This window comes from Ovis canadensis, chromosome 18, assembly GCF_042477335.2.
Source record: "Ovis canadensis isolate MfBH-ARS-UI-01 breed Bighorn chromosome 18, ARS-UI_OviCan_v2, whole genome shotgun sequence".
Lineage (NCBI taxonomy): Eukaryota > Metazoa > Chordata > Mammalia > Artiodactyla > Bovidae > Ovis > Ovis canadensis.
In genome coordinates, this window is record NC_091262.1 from 40,169,298 (window position 1) to 40,189,710 (window position 20,413).

A 20,413-nucleotide genomic window follows, 5' to 3' on the forward strand; every position below is an offset into this window, starting at 1 on the left:
CATACTTTAATAATTTTTTTAAATGGAGGAAAAAGCAGCCATAGCTATTCCACTGTTATCAACAAAATATTCTTTGACTTTATTGAGAAAGCAGTTAAGAACAATGTTTGGATCTTTCATTTCTGTTTCCTGAATCAGATTTCTAACTATTGCATTAGGCTACAGGTAACAAAATACTCAACTATAATAGAGTTACATAAAGTGACTTATTGTTCTCATTTAACAAAAAGCTCAGGGACTTCCCTGGTGGTCCAGTGGTTAAGACTTCACCCTTCCAATGCAGGAGGTGCAGGTTTAGCCCCTGGTTGGGGAACTAAGATCCCACATGCCTTGTGGACAAAAACCCAAAATACAAAAGAGAAGCAATATTGTAACACATTCAGTAAAGACTTAAAGTAAAAAGCCCAGGTGAAGGCAAAGCTGGGCAGTTGTTCAGCAATGTCCTGAAGGGCCTAGACTTTTCTCTTTCTACTCCACCATCTTCAACTGTGAAATTCACCCTCACTGTGGCAAGGTGGCTCTCATAGCTCTAGTAATAATAATGCCGGCAACCCAAGTGGGAATTAAGGGACAGGAAATGAGAAACATGTCAGATGAGTTCGGTTCTGTTAAGTCTTTCTAGAAGCTCCGAAAAACACTTCACTTAAAGACTATTGGCCAGAACTGTGTCCTGTGGCCATCTTCACAGCAGGGGAGGCCAGGTGACTATGTGTCTTAATTGGGAGCATTGTTGCCCAGAACAAACCCGGTCACTGTTATCAATAGTAAGAAATATTAATGGGGAGAATGCCACAACTCCTTAGCCAGTGGACATGTGTAGTCTATTCCTAGGGGGATGCTGGCATGGACTTGGGCTTGTGTCTTTCTCAAAGCCTGTACTCTGACAATACTGTCTGAAAGAGAAGGAATAACCTTGGTCTTGATGCATTCACTAAATCACTCACTCATTCTTTAATTGATGATTTAATTAATATTTGACGAGCATCTTCTTTAAATGAGGCATGGAGGAAACAGTGACTAAAACAGACATCATCCTAGCCTTCACAGAGTATTCAGTCCTAAATTTAAAGAAAGAAAAATAAAACAGGGCACTCTTTTTTTTTCCCCCTCTAATTTGGTCATGTTGCTCAGCTTGTGGATTGAACCTGGGCCCTGCAGTGAAAGTGCCAAGTCCTAACTACTGGACCACCAGGGAATCCCCAGGGGTCGATGTATCTTCGATCTCTCTTTACCTTCCACTGAAACAACCATGTGCTTCAGTTTTGAAGCATAAATATCCTCTGATGGTCAGTGAAAAATGCTGACACAAGCGGGGTGATCTTGAGCAACTCAGAATCAGGCAGACTAATCTGGAAGAAAAACTCAATGTGCAAAAAGCCAATATTAACAATAGATACCAGTGCATTTAACTACTTGGAATACTGCTCAGTTTACCTACCCAGAATGGCTTAGCAGGATGCAGAGTTATTCCATGTAGCAAATCGTTCAGTGAGCTTGTTGAGAGCAGGAGGAGCTGTCTTAGCCACTTCTGCATTCCGCAGATCGACTCAGTGACCAACTCATGGTAAGTACTTAGTAACTATGTCTGCTGACCCAGACTCGAAGCTTTACCTTTCTCTACTAAAATGCAGGAAGAGCCAAACAGACATTCTTTAAGATCAAAGTGATCAGTTAGTAATTCCTGACCTTTGAAAATACATTTGCAAATATATAGGGCAAATTTATTCTTCCTGGGCTGCATGTTGAAGTTCTGCAACCAGTAAGCCAAGGCAGGCTGCCACCTTTGTCGTGGGTGTGAGAGGTGTGGCAGAGATTATGAAACTCTCCCTCCTGCGGAGGGGCATTTTGTTGAGGGGCTACATAAATTTGACTATGACTAGAAGAGGCATGAGGTGAGAAAGTTTTGGGGGCTCTATTCTACAGCATACACAAAAACTTTGGCTTGGGGTAAAACTTCACCAAGTGTGAATAACCTAAAAATAGACTTCAAATACATAGTCTGAACCGTCTTGTCAACCAGATTTTCTTTAGCTAACTTTTGGATAGCTCAAAAACATCCAAAAACCACTTTTGTGAAGACAGTCTTTTGAAGCCGGGTCCGAAAGGTTACTGGAATCAGTATGGGCAAATTCATTTAAAAGAGGGTCTCAATTTAATATTCCCACAAACCTAAACCAACATACTGTCCAGGGAAATAAATACTCTTTGAATCCACCTCTGTGTAATCTTCTAAGAGGATGAAAATAAAAACCAGGCTTTTATTTACTTATGTGGAGAAGGAAATGGCAGCCCACTCCGGTAGTCTTGCCTGGAGAATTCCATGGATGGAGGAGCCTGGTAGGCTACAGTCCATGTGGTCACAGGGAGTTGGACACGACTGAGTGACTTCACTTTCTCTCTTTCTATAGTTTCTTTTGGGGAGGGAAATGGCAACCCACTTCGATGTTCTTGCCTGGAGAGTCCCATGGACGGAGGGGCCTGGTGGGCTGCGGTCTATGGGGTTGCAAAGAGTCGGACACGACTAAGCAACTAACACATGTATTTATTGATATTACACTGCATGACACTCCACAAATCCTTTAGGAATATAAATAAACAAATATTTCTCTTTTTGCCTGGGAGCAAGTAGGATCTTAGCTCCCCAACCAGTGATTGAACCTGCACCCCATCCCACCCCCCGCCCTGCCTTAACCACTGGACCATCAGGAAAGTCCTCCAAATTCTATTCTAATCTTGGAAAGATTAGGGAGTGACACACTTGGCTAATCATCTTAACTTCCCACAGAAGTATCACCACTGAATCAGGATTCAAAACCATTTCCTTGGCTTTTGGTTTGCTCTCTTTTTTTAAAAAATTCACAGGGAAAGTGTTCTGAATCTTCTGCCAATACTCTAATTACACTATAAGGTGTTTGAAAGCCTGGACTGTCTTCTCTTTATAGCTTCAGCCCAAAAGTTCTAACATCTCAGGTACTGTGAGCATAAGAAACATTACATCAATAGAAGCTGAATACAAACAGTATTTTTGTATCCAGTAGCAAGTTATACACCTTTTAAAAAAGGGAAACCTAACCTTCAGAAGATAAAAATTTGGTTTTGGGGCCTTCCCTGGGGTCGCAGAGTCCAACACAACTGAGTGACAACAATTGGTGGTTCAGTGGTTAAGATTCCTCAATTACAATGCAGGAAGTCTCATCCCTGATTGAGGAAGTAAATACCACATGCTTCAGCTAGCCAAATGAATTAAAAGAAAGAAAGAAAAGAATTGGTTTTGGGTGAAAGGTCACCAAGTGTGAATAACTTTAAAATAGACTTCAAATATTTAATCTGAACAAACTTTGCTAACCAAGTTTTCTTTAGCCAATTTCTTGGATAGTTTCAACAACATTTAAAATTTATTTTAGTGAACAAATAATCTTTTCAAACCTGGTCCTGAAGGTTACTGAAATCAGGATGGGCAAATTCATTTAGATGAAGGTGCTCAAAAATAACACCTTCCACAAAAGCCAGGCAGAAAGTTTAAATTCTCCTGGACATCTGTGAGTTAACACAAGAGACCCAGAGTGGTGATGCTGCCAATTTCCTTGTCTCTAGCTGCCCTGCTGGCAATCAGGAAGGGTATCTCCTGTCAATTCCTGAAAGGGAATTCAGCTGCCAAATCAGGAGGAAAAAGGAAGTTGTGGAAGGCTCTGTGAAATTGGCACCAGAGCCTACTCAGTTTCAAGGCACGGAGAGTAATATTTGAAAAAAAAAAAAATCACTCAAATGTGAATGCCAAGATTACAAAGGATTTAAATCATTGTAAAATCTTTCCTGATTAAGACCATTAAAATGGATTCCAGAAACAAGTCTAGAGGACCTAGGGCTGTAAAGGACACCCAGTTACCACTAGAAAATCTACTGCCCTTGAGATAAGAAACGACAGTGGCTACATAGCATAATACTAAATATACAGAGTGGCCCTGTTATAATAGCTGACTTTTATGGACACAGGGATTTACTGAAGGCCCAGTCACGCCCCTAGGAGAGTAATACTGTGGCTGTAGTTTAGTTGGTAAGTTGTGTCTGACTCTTTGTGACCCTATGGACTGGGGCCCGCCAGGCTCCTCTGATTCTCCAGGCACGAATACTGGAGTGGGCTGCCATTTCCTACTCCAGGCTATCTTCCCCACCCAGGGATCAAACCTGGGTCTCTGCACTGGCAGGCGAATCCTTTACCACTGAGCCACCAGGGAAGCTCAATGCTGCAGCTACATAGGCAGAAAAAACTCCTGTAACAGGGAGATGCAGCGATCCATCGGCGCTCTATCCTACACCACCAGTTCGCCTGATGGTCCTGAGACTTCGGGAAGAGCCAGCTCAGAAAGCACCAATGGACACAAAGAGCCAAGAATTTCAGGTTCAAGTCTCTTTCATTCGTTAATTCTTCAACAAATCCCCAAGAATCTCCACGCATGAGAAAACTTGGATTTAGGGAAGGGAATTCCTGGGAGTGGGGAGAGAGAGGGCAAGAGTCCGATTCGGGAGTATACCCGCTCCCCTTCCATTGTCCCCACCCTCCACCGTCCCCGGATCGGCCCACGTGCCCCCATGCCAAACCCGGAGCGCTCCGCTGCTCCGGGCCTCTGCGCTCCCGGAAAGGCCCTGTCGGCCTCGGGTCTTGCTTCTCAGGGGGGCAAAGGTGCCCGCGTCCCCTCGCGAAACCCCTCTGGGGATCTACCCACCTGCCCCTGCATACAGGCCCTAAGCCGGGGCGGCCCTAAGCCGGGGCGCCCCCCCCCCCCCCCCGCCCTGCTCCGGGCGCCTGGGCGTCCCGGGGAGGAGGACGCGCTTCCCAGGCCGGAGCAGGTGCCCGCGCCCCCGCGCGCGGAGCCGGGGTAGGCGGCCGGGCAGCCCCGCCCAGACGCCGGCCCGGCCCGGCCCGAGTCCCGGCGGGGGCGCGGGCCCGCGGTAACCCGGAAGGGGCGGCGGCGGCGGCGGGCGTGCGGGAGCCAGGGGGCGGGGGCGGGGCGGGGGCGGGGCGGGGGCGGCGCGCTCCAGCCGGCATGGCCGCCGCCACCGGCTTTGTGTGCGGCGCGCGGGCTCGGGACGCCCGCGCCTCTCCCGGCCCGCGGGGCCGCTGCTGACCCGCCCCGGCTCCAGCGCCGCGCCCGCCGGGCCGGGCGGCCCCGCCTCCCCCTTGCGCCTCCCCGCCCCCTCCCCCAGCCGCCGGGCGGGCGGGCCGCAGCCGCCCGCCGCTCGCCCGCTCCGCGCCGCGCGCCCGCCCGCCCTCGCTCCCCAGCCGGCCTGCCTGCCTGCCTGCCTGCCTGCCTGCCGTGCCGGCGGCGGCGGCGGCGCGCCCCAGCCGCCCCGATGCCCGAGCCAGGCCCCAGGATGAACGGCTTCTCGCTGGGCGAGCTGTGCTGGCTCTTCTGCTGCCCGCCCTGCCCGAGCCGCATCGCCGCCAAGCTGGCCTTCCTGCCGCCCGAGCCCACCTACACGGTGCTGGCGCCGGAGCAGCGCGGCCCCGGCGCGCCCGCTCCGGCCTCGGCCGCTTCCGCCTCCTCCGCCTCCGCCGCGGCCCAGCCGGCGCCGCAGCAGCCGGAGGAGGGGGGCGCGGGGCCCGGCGCGTGCAGCCTGCACCTGAGCGAGCGCGCCGACTGGCAGTACTCGCAGCGCGAGCTGGACGCCGTCGAGGTCTTCTTCTCGCGCACCGCCCGGGACAACCGGCTAGGCTGCATGTTCGTGCGCTGCGCGCCCTCCAGCCGCTACACGCTGCTCTTCTCGCACGGCAACGCGGTGGACCTGGGCCAGATGTGCAGCTTCTACATCGGCCTGGGCTCGCGCATCAACTGCAACATCTTCTCCTACGACTACTCCGGCTACGGCGTCAGCTCCGGCAAGCCCTCCGAGAAGAACCTCTACGCCGACATCGACGCCGCGTGGCAGGCGCTGCGCACCCGGTGAGCCCGGCGAGGATCGCCAGGCCTGGCCGGCCGCTGCTAGGGGGCCGGGCTGGCATCCCCTGGGGGCCTCTGGGGCGGCCTGAGGGGAGAGGGACCCTCCTTCGGGGCTGTGGGCGAACAGAGATCCGCCCCCCCCCCCCCCGCGACCCCGGGCACACACACACACACCCCTCCACGGCCGTGGTGGCTTCTCTTTTCTTTTCCATCCCTGGCTTTCTTTCACCCCCTTCAAGAACCCCGCCAGCCCTCTGGTTCCTGGAGAGTTCAGATTCGCAGGATTTTGCCTGCTTTGGCACGCCTGGGTGCCCCCGATCTCCCCGGCTGGGTCTTTTGTGGTTCTGGGCACCACAAGTGGCAGTGTGGGCATGCTTAAATACGGGGCAGAGACAACTTGGTTCGCGTTGAGTTTGTGTGAGCCGGCGGCCAGAGGCTGGAGGGCCTCAGGGTGAAGTGACCTTGGGCAAGGCGCATGAGCTCAAACCTCTTGTTTCCTTCCTTGTAAAGTCAGGGGGCGCGGCGGGACGGCTTCCAAAATACGTTCCGGTTGTAAAGTGCTCAGCGGGGCCACGTCTGGGCGGCCTTGGAGGGAGCTGGAAGGTCGGGTGGTGTGAAGTTGGACTTCTGGGGCTGAGTAGCTGGCAAGGCGGTCAGGAAGTTTAGCTGGTGGTGGTGAGCCTGGAATCTTTATCAGAAACTTTAAAAAAACACAACAACAACAACCCCAAGAGGAGTTCGAATCTTGTGCTTAAAGGGCTTGGGGAATCTCTTGACCTTGAATTAGCATTCACAAGAGGACTAGGAAGTGTTTACTGAGAGAGTCTTTTATGGGCAAGGCACAAACTGGGGGCTTGGTTTTGGGGCTAGACGTGGTAAGACCAGCAAACCAAACTTGAGTTTTAGTCTCTAGTTACCCAAAAGTCACGTAAGTGGGCAGGTGACGTCCACCTGTTTGTGCTTCAGTCTGGGTATCTGTGACTTCACCCCAGCCATCTAGTAGCAGGACGGTGAAAACACCTGAGGTCATGTCTTCTCTGACATCGGATTGCTTCAGATGAAGGAGCCCCCAGAATAGGTATAATTGGCACTGTTAAGCTACTGACAGGTGTAGTCTTTATCTAAAATGTGTTTGCCTGGCACTTGCAGACTGCCAACATTAGTGATTTTTGTCCTCATTCTTGTTCATGCATATGTTCATAAATTATTCTGTGCCTTTCTGGGAAAATGGCCTATCCAACAGGAAAATACTTAGGATTTCATACGTTGCTTATTCACATTATTCTCTGCAAGTCTTGAAGGACTTCGTTTGGATGAAGCTTTCTGAAAGTGGTTTAGGCTGAGGTTGTACAATTCTTGAGACCCCCATGGACTGTAGCCCACCAGGCACCTCTGTCTATGGGAGTCTCGAGGCAAGAATACTGGAGTGAGTGGGTAGCCATTTTCTTCTCCAGAGGATCTGCCTAATCCAGGGATTACATCTTTGTCTCCTGCACTGGCAGGTGGATTCTTTACTGCTGAGTCACCAGGGAAGCCCCCGAGTCAGAATCTACAAGTAGTTAAAAAGTCACCTGTTTCAATAAAGAGTTTCACATATATGCTTGTCACACACGATCTAGTAGCTGCTGTTGGTCAAGGTATTAAAATTAAGGGTTGGCATTAGATCTTCTTAAAGTGAAACATAATCCCACCTTGAGTAGGTTATTTGGTGAAATTTCTGTAGAACACTGTTCCTATATTTAAGTGTCTAGATTAGAATGAAATCTTTTTCAGACAGGAGGCAAATCCTTTGCCCTGAATATGCAGGTGTGTCTGTGTTACAAGATACATGAGATATAATTATTTCCCGGAGACATGTATCATATGTAATTTAATTATGGGCATGGCTTTGGGTAAGGTTAAATTTTGAATTGTGTGATGGGGTGATGTTAGTGGTAAAGAACCTGCCTGCCAGTGCAGGAGACATAAGAGATATAGGTTCAATCCCTGTGTTGCTGGAGGAGGGCGTGGTAAGCCACTCCAGTGTTCTTTCCTGGAGAATCCCATGGACAGAGGAGCCTGGTGAGCTATGGTCCATAGGGTCCCAAAGAATCAAACACAACTGAAGTAATTTAGCACACACAGACACACAGCACAAAGCTGAGCACATAGCTCACCTTTGCTCGGAATTTAGTTTTATGCCAGAACTCACATCAAGGTTGATTTACTCACCTATTAAATAGTTTAGAACGTAAAGGCTAAATGACAGTCTTAGGATTTGAAGAAACCTTACACACCTTGTGCTTTTCAAACTTTTTTGATTGTGACCCCACAAGAAGGAACACATTTTACGTTTTGCATCTAGATGCAGCACACATACACAGTTCAGTTCAGTCGCGCAGTCGTGTCCGACTCTTTGTGACCCCATGGATCGCAGCACGCCAGGCCTCCCTGTCCACCACCATCTCCCGGAGTTCACCCAAACTCTTGTCCATTAAGTCCGTGATGCCATCCAGCCATCTCATCCTCGGTTGTCCCCTTCTCCTCCTGCCCCCAATCCCTCCCAGCATCAGAGTCTTTTCCAATGAGTCAACTCTTCGCATGAAGTGGCCAAAGTATTGGAGTTTCAGCTTTAGCATCATTCCTTCCAAAGAACACCCGGGACTGATCTTCAGAATGGACTGGTTGGATGTTCTTGCAGTCCAAAGGACTCTCAAGAGTCTTCTCCAACACCACAGTTCAAACCCATCAATTCTTCTGTGCTCTATATATCTGAAACAAATGTCTCGCAAAGCAGTAGTTTTGCCTGTGAGCACTACACATGTAGACTATGTTTTGTTTTGTTTTTCTTTTTTTAAGAAGGAAAAGAATGCAGGCTGGAAAGGACTAAGTTAATTTATCTTTTCATTCATGGACACTGTCCTTATGCACCCTCATTTGACAGAGGTTCAAGGAAGATCAAGAAGGTCTCCTGATTGCTAGTTTAGGACTGTTTCCACATTACCATGCAGTCTGGTTTATCAGATTTCTCTAGAGGTGCATATATATGTCTCAGTTATTTTAGTAGGCTAGAAGTTACTTGACTCTGAAGCTAAGCAATCCTGGAACAGCCTTTCCCCTTGGTCTGCTGTCTGTAGATTTTTGTTCTACTTTGCCTGGAAGATGCCCTCTTCACCCATTAATGACTGTTCAGGTCATGGCCCCGGCAGCAGTACCTCCCACCACATACACCCATTGTTCTGTGGCTGATTAGCTCAGATCCCCTTTTCTTTCTTAAATGTTACTTATTTATTTTATTTTTGGCTATGCTGGGTCTTTGTTGCTGTGTGGGCCTTTCTCTAGTTGTGGTGCGCGGGCTTCTCACTGTGATGGCTTCTCTTGCTCCAGCTCCTAGGCTCTTGAGCACAGGCTCAGTAGTTGTGGCACATGGGCTTAGTTGCTCCACGTCATGTGGGATCTTCCTGGATCAGAGACTGAACCAGTGTCTCCTGCATTGGCAGGCAGATTCTTTGTCAATGAGCCAGCAGGGAAGCCCCTCAGGTCCCCTTTTCTACTCCCAGTCTTCATGCCTTCCTTGGGGAACTTTCTCTTTTCTGATCCGATGAACCAGGCTGCTCAAAACTCTGATTGGAAAGCCAACCCCATCCTAAACCATTTCCGTCTCTACGCTTAGGTTGTTCCCCCAGGAGGACTGTAAGGCCTTCTGGTGCTCGCCTGGCCTTTTGTGTGGGTCCTTTTCCTGTGCCCCTAGTTCTCCATCCCAACTGGATCCTGATTGGGTTCGTGAGCCCTTGGTGTTCCTGCACAGGTGGTACTGTTCCTTCCCCTGCACTAATCACACTGTGTTGCTGTTTCTTGTTGTTTAACTGCATCTCACTGAGTTGGAAGTTCCCTGAGGGCAAAGACTTCCTGTCTTCTGTATTCCCAACAACAGGCAAAGTGCCTTAAGATAATAGGAACTCATTAAATATTTGTTTAGTGGTTTGCACGTATGGGCACCCCATAAATAAATAGATTCAAATTTTCCCAATTTTCTTAAAATAAGTTGCATCCATTTTACCTCTAGGATCTGGTATCCATAGGCATAATCATAGGCAAAGAAAGGGGTTACAATGTATTGGCTCAAAAAAAAAAAATTGTATTGGCTCAAGGTCTGATCCACTTTGTATCCACTATCTCTCATGCTTGCAACCTTGAAGCATCTCTGTTGAACAACAGAGTAACAGTAACCCTTTTGTATTTCTCTGCATCCTTTCTCCATGCTGATTGGCCAAAATGTTTGCTTGGGTTTTTCAAGATATTATGGAAAAATCTGAACAAACTTTTTGGCCCACGCTCTTTGCACGCTCTAGCCATGGGTCCAGTCCTTCATGGAGGACTTCAAATGCAATCACTGCTTGGTGTTTCCATAGGTAAAGGTAGCACATCCCCCTAAGTAAGTAGGCTAGTCATCTAAAGGAAGGGTTTGCGGAGGAAGTAAACTTGAAGGCAAGGAAGGTGGCTCATTGCTAGTTGGGCAAGAGGTGATTATTTTAAGCATTTGAAAAATGACTGAAATGTGTGTAGAAGAGAGGCTGGATTTGAAAGGAGGGTATAGACTGAGCTTAGAAGAAAGAAGCTGATGTCTTATACGGTTTGACTGCTATAGCAAAGTACTGTGGAGTGAGTGGCTTAAAAGCAACACAAATTTATCAGTGCTGGAGGCTGAAAGTCTTGAGATCAGGGTGTCAGCATGGTCAGGCTCTGGCAAGAACCCTTTTTCTGGTTGCCAGCTTCTCGTTATGTCCTCACAAGGTGGAAGAGCCGAGGGAGTTTTCTTGGGCTGGTTTATAAGGACTTCCCTAGGGGCTCAGTGGTGAAGAATCTGCCTGCAATGCAGGAGACCCGGGTTCGATCCCTGCCTGGGTCGGGAAGATCCCTGGAGAAGGGAATGGCAACCAACTCTAGTATTCTTGCTTGGAGAATTCCATGGACAGAGGAGCCTGGCAGGCTATAGTCCATGGGGTCACAAAGACTCAGACACGACTGAGGAACTAACACTTTTACTTTTCATAAGGGCACTGATTCCGTTCATATGGATTTCACCCTCCAGACCTAGTCACCTTTCAAAAGCCCCACGTCCCAAAACATCACCCTGTGGGTTAGGTTTCAACAGATAAATTTTGGGCATGGAACACGTGCTTACACTCACACATACATAGACACTGTTCAGCCTACGGGCAGTTGGTATTGGAACAGTGAGAGAGACAGTGGAGAATCTAAGCATGGTGGAGGCTTGAAGGTGGGGACATGTTTTACATTTGAGTTACTGATGCCCTTTACAAGCATGCTGTGTAGCCAAGCAATTGAGGGAGTGAATTGGAGTCACTTAGAAGTATCTGTAGAAAGGACACTATGAAAATCATTGTAACCTTATTGGAGCGCAGTGTTGTAATCTGGGTTGAGGGGAAGGGGAGTGATTAATCTGTGCAGGAAAAGCTGCCTGTTGGTTAAGGTGGGATTAAGTAGGCGGATTAAGCCTCCTCAACACACATCCTTTTTGGATGTGAGCAGCTTTAGGCTGCAGAATTGGAGCTTGTGATTCAAGAAGGAGTGAATCAAAATCAAGCTGATTTGAAGGTGTAAACCCAAACAAGCAAATAACTCAAGGAATGAGGTGTAATGTAAGTAAAGTGGGGAGAATTTTAGCTGAAACATTTTCATCTAGAGAAACAGGAAAGTAGGGGCATTTGTGAGTCAATTTGTTGTTAGTGTTTACCATCACCATCTACAGAAGTTGCTTCATGCAAAAACTGTGGAGGAGAGAGGCATTTGGTAACATTGTCAGAGAAAGCAATGCTGAGAGAGGAAGGTAAATAAGAATTTTCAGGGAATTGCCTGGTGGCTCAGTGGTCAGGACTCTGTGCTTTCACTGCAGGGGCCCAGGTTTCACCCCTGGTCATGGAACTAAGATATTGCAAGCAGAGATGCTGGGGGAAAAAAGGACTTACAGTGTCTAGGTACAAAAGTATCAGTTGCTCAGTTGTGTCCTACTCTTTGCAACCCCATGGACCAGGCTCTACTGTCCATGGAATTCTCCAGGCAAGAATACTGGAGTGGGTTGCCATTCCCATCTCCAGGGGATCTTCCTGACCCAGGGATCGAACTTGGGGCTCCTGCGTTACAGGTGGATTCTTTACGGTCTAAACTGTGACAAGTTACAAAAGACTATTTCCCTTCACTCATTCCTTCTTTCAACGAATGAGCCATTAACCATCAAACTCACATACATTGATACTATTGTTAATGTGAAACTTTCTTTTTTGTGTGAGATGGATTAGATTTTAGAGAAACTTTAAATGTGTAGCCATGTGTTGCCCTTTTATAACTTTTCCATTTGTGATTTAAAGGATCCATATAATTGGAAAATCTCTGTCTTGGAAAGACTATAATGGATACCCTCAGGTTGTGGGATCTTGAAACGCACCTGCTATTGGTTGTGGATGTTGTTTACATTTATGAGTCAGGATGGATTTCTCTTGGGAAGAGCCAAACAGTGACTAGTTTCCCAAGCAGGTTAAAGTTAATGACCTAAGTTCTTTGTTCTCAGTTTTCTCAGAGGGAATTCTATGGTACGATGAAAGGAAGAATGCTCCTGTTTCTACCTTAGTTTCGCTGATTAGGGACAAAGTAAACAGAATGTTCTGTGAATGGTGTGATGCGTGAATGCACAGTGGTCTTCCTAGAATGGAAATAGAATAGCAGCTTGACATTCAAGGTAGTCAGTGTGCAAATATCCCACTGATAAGAATGTAGCTCTTAAAGAGCAGACCTGTTGAGACTGACACAGGCGCAGTGTGTTGCTGTGGCTCGCTGTGGCTCGCTGTGGCTCCACTGTCCTCCTCTGCTCTCTTGGACTGCACCTGGTTCTTCAGTCTGCCCTCCCCGATCCGTCATTGCTGGGTTTCTCTCTAGCACAGCCAGATTCTGAGCGGTTGCCCTAATCCCACTAAACCTCACTTTCCCATGGTTCTTTTTTCTTTCTTCTAAAATATTTACTTATTTCATTGGCTGTGCTGGATTTTGGCTGTGGCATGCAGGATCTTTGTTGTAACCTGTGCGATCTTAGTTCCCTGACTAGGGATCAAACCCAGGCCTCCTGTAGTGGGAACTCAGAGTCTTAGCCAGTGACCACAGGGAATTCCCTCCGATGGTTCTGTTTTTCGAGGGCTCTTACTTTCCGCTTGTAAGCCAAGTATCGAAGATCTGACAAGTGTTTTCAGTTTCTGTGTTAATGGTCAATTACTCCTTAATGGGCTTCCTCTTCTGAGCATACTTGTTTTTATTTAGGGCAATATTGGAGGCTCAATCTTATCTAAAATTCAGTCTGAAAACTCTACTGGTACAATGGAATATTCATGGAAGGGCTTCCCCGCACCCCCCTTTTTTTCCCTTGAAGTCATTTGAGTGATACTCTTCTGAGGTCACTTAGAGCAAATCCTTAACATCACTCCCAACCTTCTGCTACTGCCTGCCTTTCTGTTCCTCTCTCCAAATTAATAACTACTCTACTCATATGAGGGCTTCCCAGGTAGCTCAGTGGTAAAGAACCTGCCTGCAGTGCAGGAGACCCAGGTTCAATCCCTGGGCCAGGAAGATCCCCTGGAGAAGGAAATGTCAACCCACTCCAGTATTCTTGCCTGGGAAATCTATGGACAGAGGAGCCTGGCAGGCTACACTCCATGGGGCCTCGAAGGAGTCAGACACGACTTAGCAACTAAACAACAACAGCTATGCATATTAATAACCCCATGTAAGACTCCAGAATGTGCCTTCAGGGATTGCACTGTTCATGGTGGTGGCAGACTTACTCTATCGGATTTTGCTTAACCTATTTTGAGGCCATAATTCTGCTCTACTTTAAGAAGCCTTGGGTACAAGAATCTGAAGTCTCAACACAGCTGTACTTAGGAGATCATTATTTGTGTATTAGAATGATTCCCCGCCCCGCCCCCCCACCACTGCCCTGGATTGCTTTAAATAATAGGCTTGCTGATTCATAAAAACTTTAATTTGCAAAACTGAGATGAACACAAAACCTTTTGAACTAGGGAAATTAGTTTTAATTCCAACAGTCCCTCTAATCCGTGTTGTCACCTTGCACAGGGAGGCACTCCACACTCCTGAGCTTTACATTGCATACTTTTCAAAACAAGGGCTCAACTACAGTACATTCCCTACATACGAACCTTTAAGCTGGGAACTTTTCAAAGATGCGAGCATGCGTTCATCAACCCCAGGCATGAATGACCTCTCAGCTTGCCCTCTGTCTCCTATTGCTGATGATCCTTCAGTTCTACCATCTCCCACTTCCTCTCTGTCTCTCGATGCCAGCCCTCGTGTGCAGCTGTTGTGCTCTACCCCTGTACTTCCCAAAGTACTGTACTGTAAGATTTAAATGTTTTGTTTTTTGTGTTTGTGTGTATATCATTTGTGTGAAGAGTATCATAACCCTATGACAGTACGGTACTATATAACCGATTGTGTTAGTTGGGTACCTAGGCTAACTTTGTTGGACTTAGGAATGCTTTCCAGAAATGGAGCTTGTTCATATGTAGGGGACGTGTACTGTACATGTCTTCTGAGGTGCCTTCTTTAAGGAAGGCTGTGTTTCGTGATTTTTAAGGGAGAGTACCTAATGTTTCTGAATTTGCTTCTCTTGACTACACTGAGAAATGTGGTGGACTCTGTCTCTGCAGTGAATCTCAAGCCTGGCTGCATCTCAGCAGCCCTAGGTAGATATTTTTCGTGTGTGTGTGTGTGTGTGTATCTAGACATATGCATGTATGTGTCTGTGTGTGTACATGTATGAGGGAACATGAATCCACATGTGTGTGCATATGTGTATGCTTGCATGCAGCCTCGATTGAGTTGCACTTGCCTAGAGACTGTAGTTAAGGATTGGACTCTTTTCAACTCCATGGACTGTAGCCCACCAGGATCCTGTGTCCATGGGATTTCCCAAGCAGGAATACTGGAGGGATTGCAATTTCCTTCTTGAGCTCTTATTGACTCAGGGATCGAACCTGAGTCTCCTGCATTGCAGGCAGATTCTTTGCTGTCCCAGCCACCAGGGAAGCCCTCATTGGTTAAGACTCGAAGAAAAATGAAGATTTTTCTAGGGAAGATTTTTTTTAATACACTTATACAGTTGGTTTTAGTCAAAGGTCTTTGGTGGCCAGGAATCCACTCGTGTGGACCATGTGAGGGCACACAGCTACGCTCATACTTGCAGGATTTGTGAGCCTCATGGAGACTGAAGCTGGGGGCTCTGAAGCCATCAAGACCCTGGATTCTCACCCTCTCAGCTTCCTCTTTCTGAGCTGGCGTCTCCCATCTCCTCTCTGTGTACCTGCTCCTTCTTTCTACAACAAACCTCTTCATGCTCCTGATTGCTGCATATCACCTCACCCCCGCCCCCTTCTGCCCTCAATCTTTCCCAGCATCAGAGACATTTACATGTATAAGGGAAATCTCCATTTGTAAGGGTGTCTTCCAGGCTGCTCCTGGAAGTTGGGGGGAGGTGACCTTCATCATGAATGCAAAGCTCTCATTGGTACAGAAGGTGATAACTTAATTTGCATTACAACCTCACCTTTGTTTTCTCTGCTTTGCCTCGTGACCTCCCAGAGAGTATCCCACCACCCTCTTCTTTTGCTTTAGCTGAAGAAGGCATTTAAGGTGAGGGCTTCCACTGTTTCAGAGCTACTTAGTTTTCCTGGGTCTTTCCCAGATACACGTGTTATTAAACTTGTTTGCTTTTCTCCTGTTAATCTTTTATCAGTTTAATTATTAGACCAGCTAAAGGAGATCAGTCCTGGGTGTTCATTGGAAGGACTGACACTGAAGCTGAAACTCCAGTACTTTGGCCACCTCATGCGAAGAGTTGCCTCATTGGAAAAGACCATGATGCTGGGAGGGATTGAGGGCAGGAAGAGAAGGGGACGACAGAGGATGAGATGGCTGGATGGCATCACCGACTCGGTGCACATGAATTTGAGTGAACTCCGGTAGTTGGTGATGGACCGGGAGGCCTGGTGTGCTGCAATTCATGGGGTCGCAAAGTGTTGGACCTGACTGAGCAGCTGAACTAAAAGAACCTAGAAAGGAAGAAGAGAAAACTTTCCTGCGCCTACAATGATAACAGTAATAATAATAACAGTGACCTTATGTCACATACTCTAGCAGTGTTTTCCACACAGTCAGAGCACAGCAGACAGGGTGTTTTTGTGGTTTAAGACTCAATGAGCATGAGTTTGAGCAAATTCCTGGAGATAGTGAAGGACAGGGAAGCCTGGTGTGCTGCAGTCCTTGGGGTCGCAAAGAGTCGGACACGACTGAGCGACTGAACAGCAGCAACAAGATCCTTGAGAGCACTGATCACCGGATGCACAGATTGTGCTGTAGACCACACGCTTTTGCGTAGTTGTAGTTTAGTTGCTGAGTCATGTCCAACTCTTTAGGACCCCATGGAGTATAGCACGTGGATCGCCATTTCCTTCTCCAGGGATCTTCCCCACCCAGGGATTGAACTTGGTCTCTTGTTTATCCTGCATTGCAGTCCTGTTCTTTACCACTGAGACACCAGGGGAGCTCAGACAGGACACTTAGATCAGGTGTTAAGGAAATTCCTCCCTCCCCCATCTCCAGAGAAGTAAATAATACCCGGGTCAAGGGAGCTTGGTGTGTGTACCTATAAAAGAGCTGTAAAGGAGTGTTAGTTTTATTTGTGGCAAAGGGGAAAGAACCTCTCTGAATTTCTTCCTCTAGGCTCGAGGACTCCTAAGTATCAAGCTCTGGCTTTGGAGCGTGGTGTGTGTTAGTATTTTAAATCAGATAGCACTTCATCTACTGAGGTGTTTATATCCCTAAAGGAGGTCTTAAAAAGAGAGGAAACCTTACCTGTAATCTAATACCTCACAATTACTTTGCCAACCCTTCCTCTGCTCTCTTCCCTCCCCCTGCTGTTTCCAGGCTTGGCTCTCAGTATCGGAACTTGCATTCTGGGTGAAACAAGATATTTCCTCTCTCTCCAGCACTCAGGACATTCTGGTTGCTCTTTATTACTGGGATGACCTTTGACAGATTGTTGTTGTTGTTCAGTCACTAAGTCTTGTCCTTCTCCGTGACCCCATGAACTGCAGCAAGCCTGGCTTCCCTGTGCTTCACCATCTCCTGGAGTTTGCTCAAACTCTTGTCCATTGAGTCAATGATGCCATCCAACCATCTCATCCTCTGTGTCCCCTTCTCCTCCGGCCCTCAATCTTTCCCAGCATCAGGGTCTTTTCCAATGGATTGGCTCTTCACATCAGGTGGCCAAAGTATTGGAGCTTCAACATCAGTCCTTCCAATGAATATTCAGGGTTGATTTCCTTTAGGATTGACTGGTTTGATCTTCATGCTGTCCAAGGGACTCTCAAGAGTCTTCTCCAGCACCATAATTCAAATGCATCAATTTTTTGGTAATCAGTCTTCTTTGTGGTCCAAGTCTCACATCCATACATGACCACTGGAAAAACCGTAGCTTTTACTATACAGACCTTTGTTGGCAAAGTGATGTCTCTGCTTTTTAATATGTTGTCTAATATCAATATATAGAGTTACCTTTATTTCCAAAAGTTGGTCTAAGGACCTGAATGCACAGATTTCCTTCTGAAATATGAATGCTCCCATGATGCCTGGTACCAGAGATCTCATATTGAGTTTTCAAGTCTCCATGAAATGGAGCTCATTGATAACTTCCACAATATTGATTTACTTCAGAGTGTTAAAACCATGGCACCATGGTGAAACTGGAAACCTGTTTCCAGAAAGCCTTGGTCATTCGCTTTCAGTGCTCAGACTAACAGTTAACTGTTGCGTGTCATTGATTTGCTGGGTCACTGAGAAGAGTCAGTCACCTCAAGATTACTTGTTAACCAAGCACTGCCTAAATCCTCGGATGGAAAAGGAACACAAAGAACCTCCGATGCTGATTATTAGTTTGTTCCTTTAGTTTATGTTTTTATATCTAAATTTTTTTTTTCTTTTCTTTTTTGGCCATGATGCTTGGCGTCTAGGATCTTAGTTCCCTGACTTGCGATCCAGCCATAGTCTCTTGCATTTGAAGTACAGAGTCTTAACCACTGGACCACCAGAGAAATCCTCAGTTTACATTTTTAAATGGACAGTTACATTGGAGGAAAAATGCGCAGCAAGCCTTTATTCAGAGTATATTCACAAAGAGGGACTTTGCAGACGGTAATTATAACTGCTGGCTAACACCTCCATTATTATGGTTGGTGATCACATGAGAATTCTAACTTACCTAAAACTGTTCTTAGTGATTGTTGTGGACAGAACCAGACCATATGCAGTGATAATTATATTGACTGTGAAGGTCTGTGGTACCAGAACAAGATTCTTATACGTTGGTTTAATTAGAGCAACTGGATTTATCCCTGTTGTCATAAATAATGCAAGGATATTTCAAGGTCTCTGAATTTTGGAATTCAGAATTTGGTTGAATTTTTGGTTGCTATGTTATTTAATGATTACTGTTGTCTTAACATTCATACCATTTAAGTATACATATATATATATATACATATATATATATATACACATATATATATATAAAGCCATTCATGTGTTAATCATGTCTAAACATTTTATATAACAAGGCCATACAAAATAATTTTTAAATGAACCTGGAGTCATATTTAATTGGGATATATTAGTTTTTTCCTACTAAAAACATCAAGAAAATTCTAGAAAGGTATGTTAAGAACATATGAAGCTAGACTATAATTGCAAAAGAGAAAGTAAGATAGTTTGAGCTGTCGTCCAACTGCAGAGGGTTCCCCATCTCTGTCTCCTTCCCTAGAGTCCTGGGGTTCTGGCTGCTTCAGGTCTGCACCCACTGGGCAGTCCTGCGGGACCTCCGACTCATCATTGTAATTACAGCTCTTCAGGGCTCTGACCTCTCAGCATACTTTGTTTACCTAGCTCCCAGTTGCAAAGTCCCCACTGGTTCCTTCCTCCCCATCTGTTCATCACCCACAGCTATCTGTTCTTTTTTCTCTTGCTGTCTTGCCCCTGCAGTACTTTAGATATGTGACGATGGGGGCTTGGAGCAGAGCGGTAACAGCAGAGGTGGAGGGACGAGTTCAGATATGGATGTTTCTTTAAAGGCAGAAGCAGCAGTATATGCTGGTGCCTAGTGAGCAAGGAAGTGCGTGGCTGATGCCACTAGAACAGGAAACTTAGAGCTGCAGTTGATTAAGGTTGGGGGGGCGCAGTGTAAGTGGTTCAGGACTGGGGGGAGGGGGAGGTCAGAGTCTAAAATTGGATCCAGTGAGTCTGAGGGGCCTATCAGACTTCTTTTTTAAAAAATAATTTTATTTATACATTTATTTTCATTTTTGGCTGTGCTGGGTCTTTGTGGCTGCGTGGGCTTTTTTCTAGTTGTGGTGAGCAGGGGCTGCTCTCTAGTTGCTGTGCACAGACTTCTCTTGTTGTGGCTCCCAGGCTCTAGAGCACAGGCTCAGTAGTTGTGGCGCACAGGCTTAGTTCCTCATGGCATGTGGGATCATTCCTGATCTGGGATGGAACACCGTCTCCTGCATTGGCAGACAGATTCTTTACCACTGAGCCACCAGGGAAGCCCCACGCATCAGACTTCTCAGTGGAGATGAAGAGCAGACAGTAGGGTCTAAGTCCAGTTCAGAAACGAAGTCTGGACTGCAGATACATTTGGGAATCGTTCCTTCAAAGAGGGAAAGCAGTTAAACCAAAAACAAACTTGGGAGAACTGGCATTGTCCCTGGGGTAGCCCTGCCTCTGCCCACCTCCTTGCCAAGGTCACCTCGTAAACAGCCTGTTTAGTCCTTTCATCTGGTTTTGCCAGGCCCCTGAACAAACCCAGCATGGGAGGGTCAGATATTTTCCGGTGGGTGACTAGTCTCCGCAGGAGACTTGGGCTTCCTGGTGGCTCAGATGGTAAAGAATCTTCCCACAGTGCAGGGGACGTGGGTTTGATCCCACGGTCATGGGGTCGCAGAAGAGTCAGACATGACTGAGCGGCTAACAGTCTCCCCAGGAGACATCACCGTGGCGTCAAGCTGTGTATGTTCTGCTTGCTTGAGTTGTGGCTCTTTGGTCACTTCCTGTCCCTGGGGAGTGATCACTGAGCTTGCCTGCCATCTCTTCTGAGGAACTGGGAGAGCAGCTTGATGGCTCCGAGCTTGCCGAGCTCCCCTAGCAGCCTGCAGGAGGCTCTGCTTGCCCCTCTGTTCTGTGGTCCTCCTGGGGGCCCATCATTACCGTCTGCTTCCGGGCTTCTCCTGGACATCTTCTGCAAACCCTGATGCTGACTCAGATGGACCCGAGTTTACACACCTTGTGTAAAATGTGAGAGTATCATAGTCACTTTAGCAGGATTAAGTATGGTGAAGATGACAGTTTTAATTTGCATA

At 47.1% G+C, this 20,413-nt stretch overlaps 1 protein-coding gene across 1 annotated transcript in view; it reads left to right on the plus strand.

Moving 5' to 3' along the window:
• Positions 1-5,012: 5,012 nt before the first annotated feature.
• The window catches only part of ABHD17C (abhydrolase domain containing 17C, depalmitoylase), a 57,381-nt gene continuing 41,980 nt past the window's right edge, over positions 5,013-20,413 (plus strand). The window contains exon 1 of the mRNA XM_069559020.1: positions 5,013-5,942. Coding sequence (XP_069415121.1) covers positions 5,353-5,942 — 590 coding nt within the window. The 5' untranslated portion in view covers positions 5,013-5,352. The remainder of the gene's footprint in view (positions 5,943-20,413) is intronic.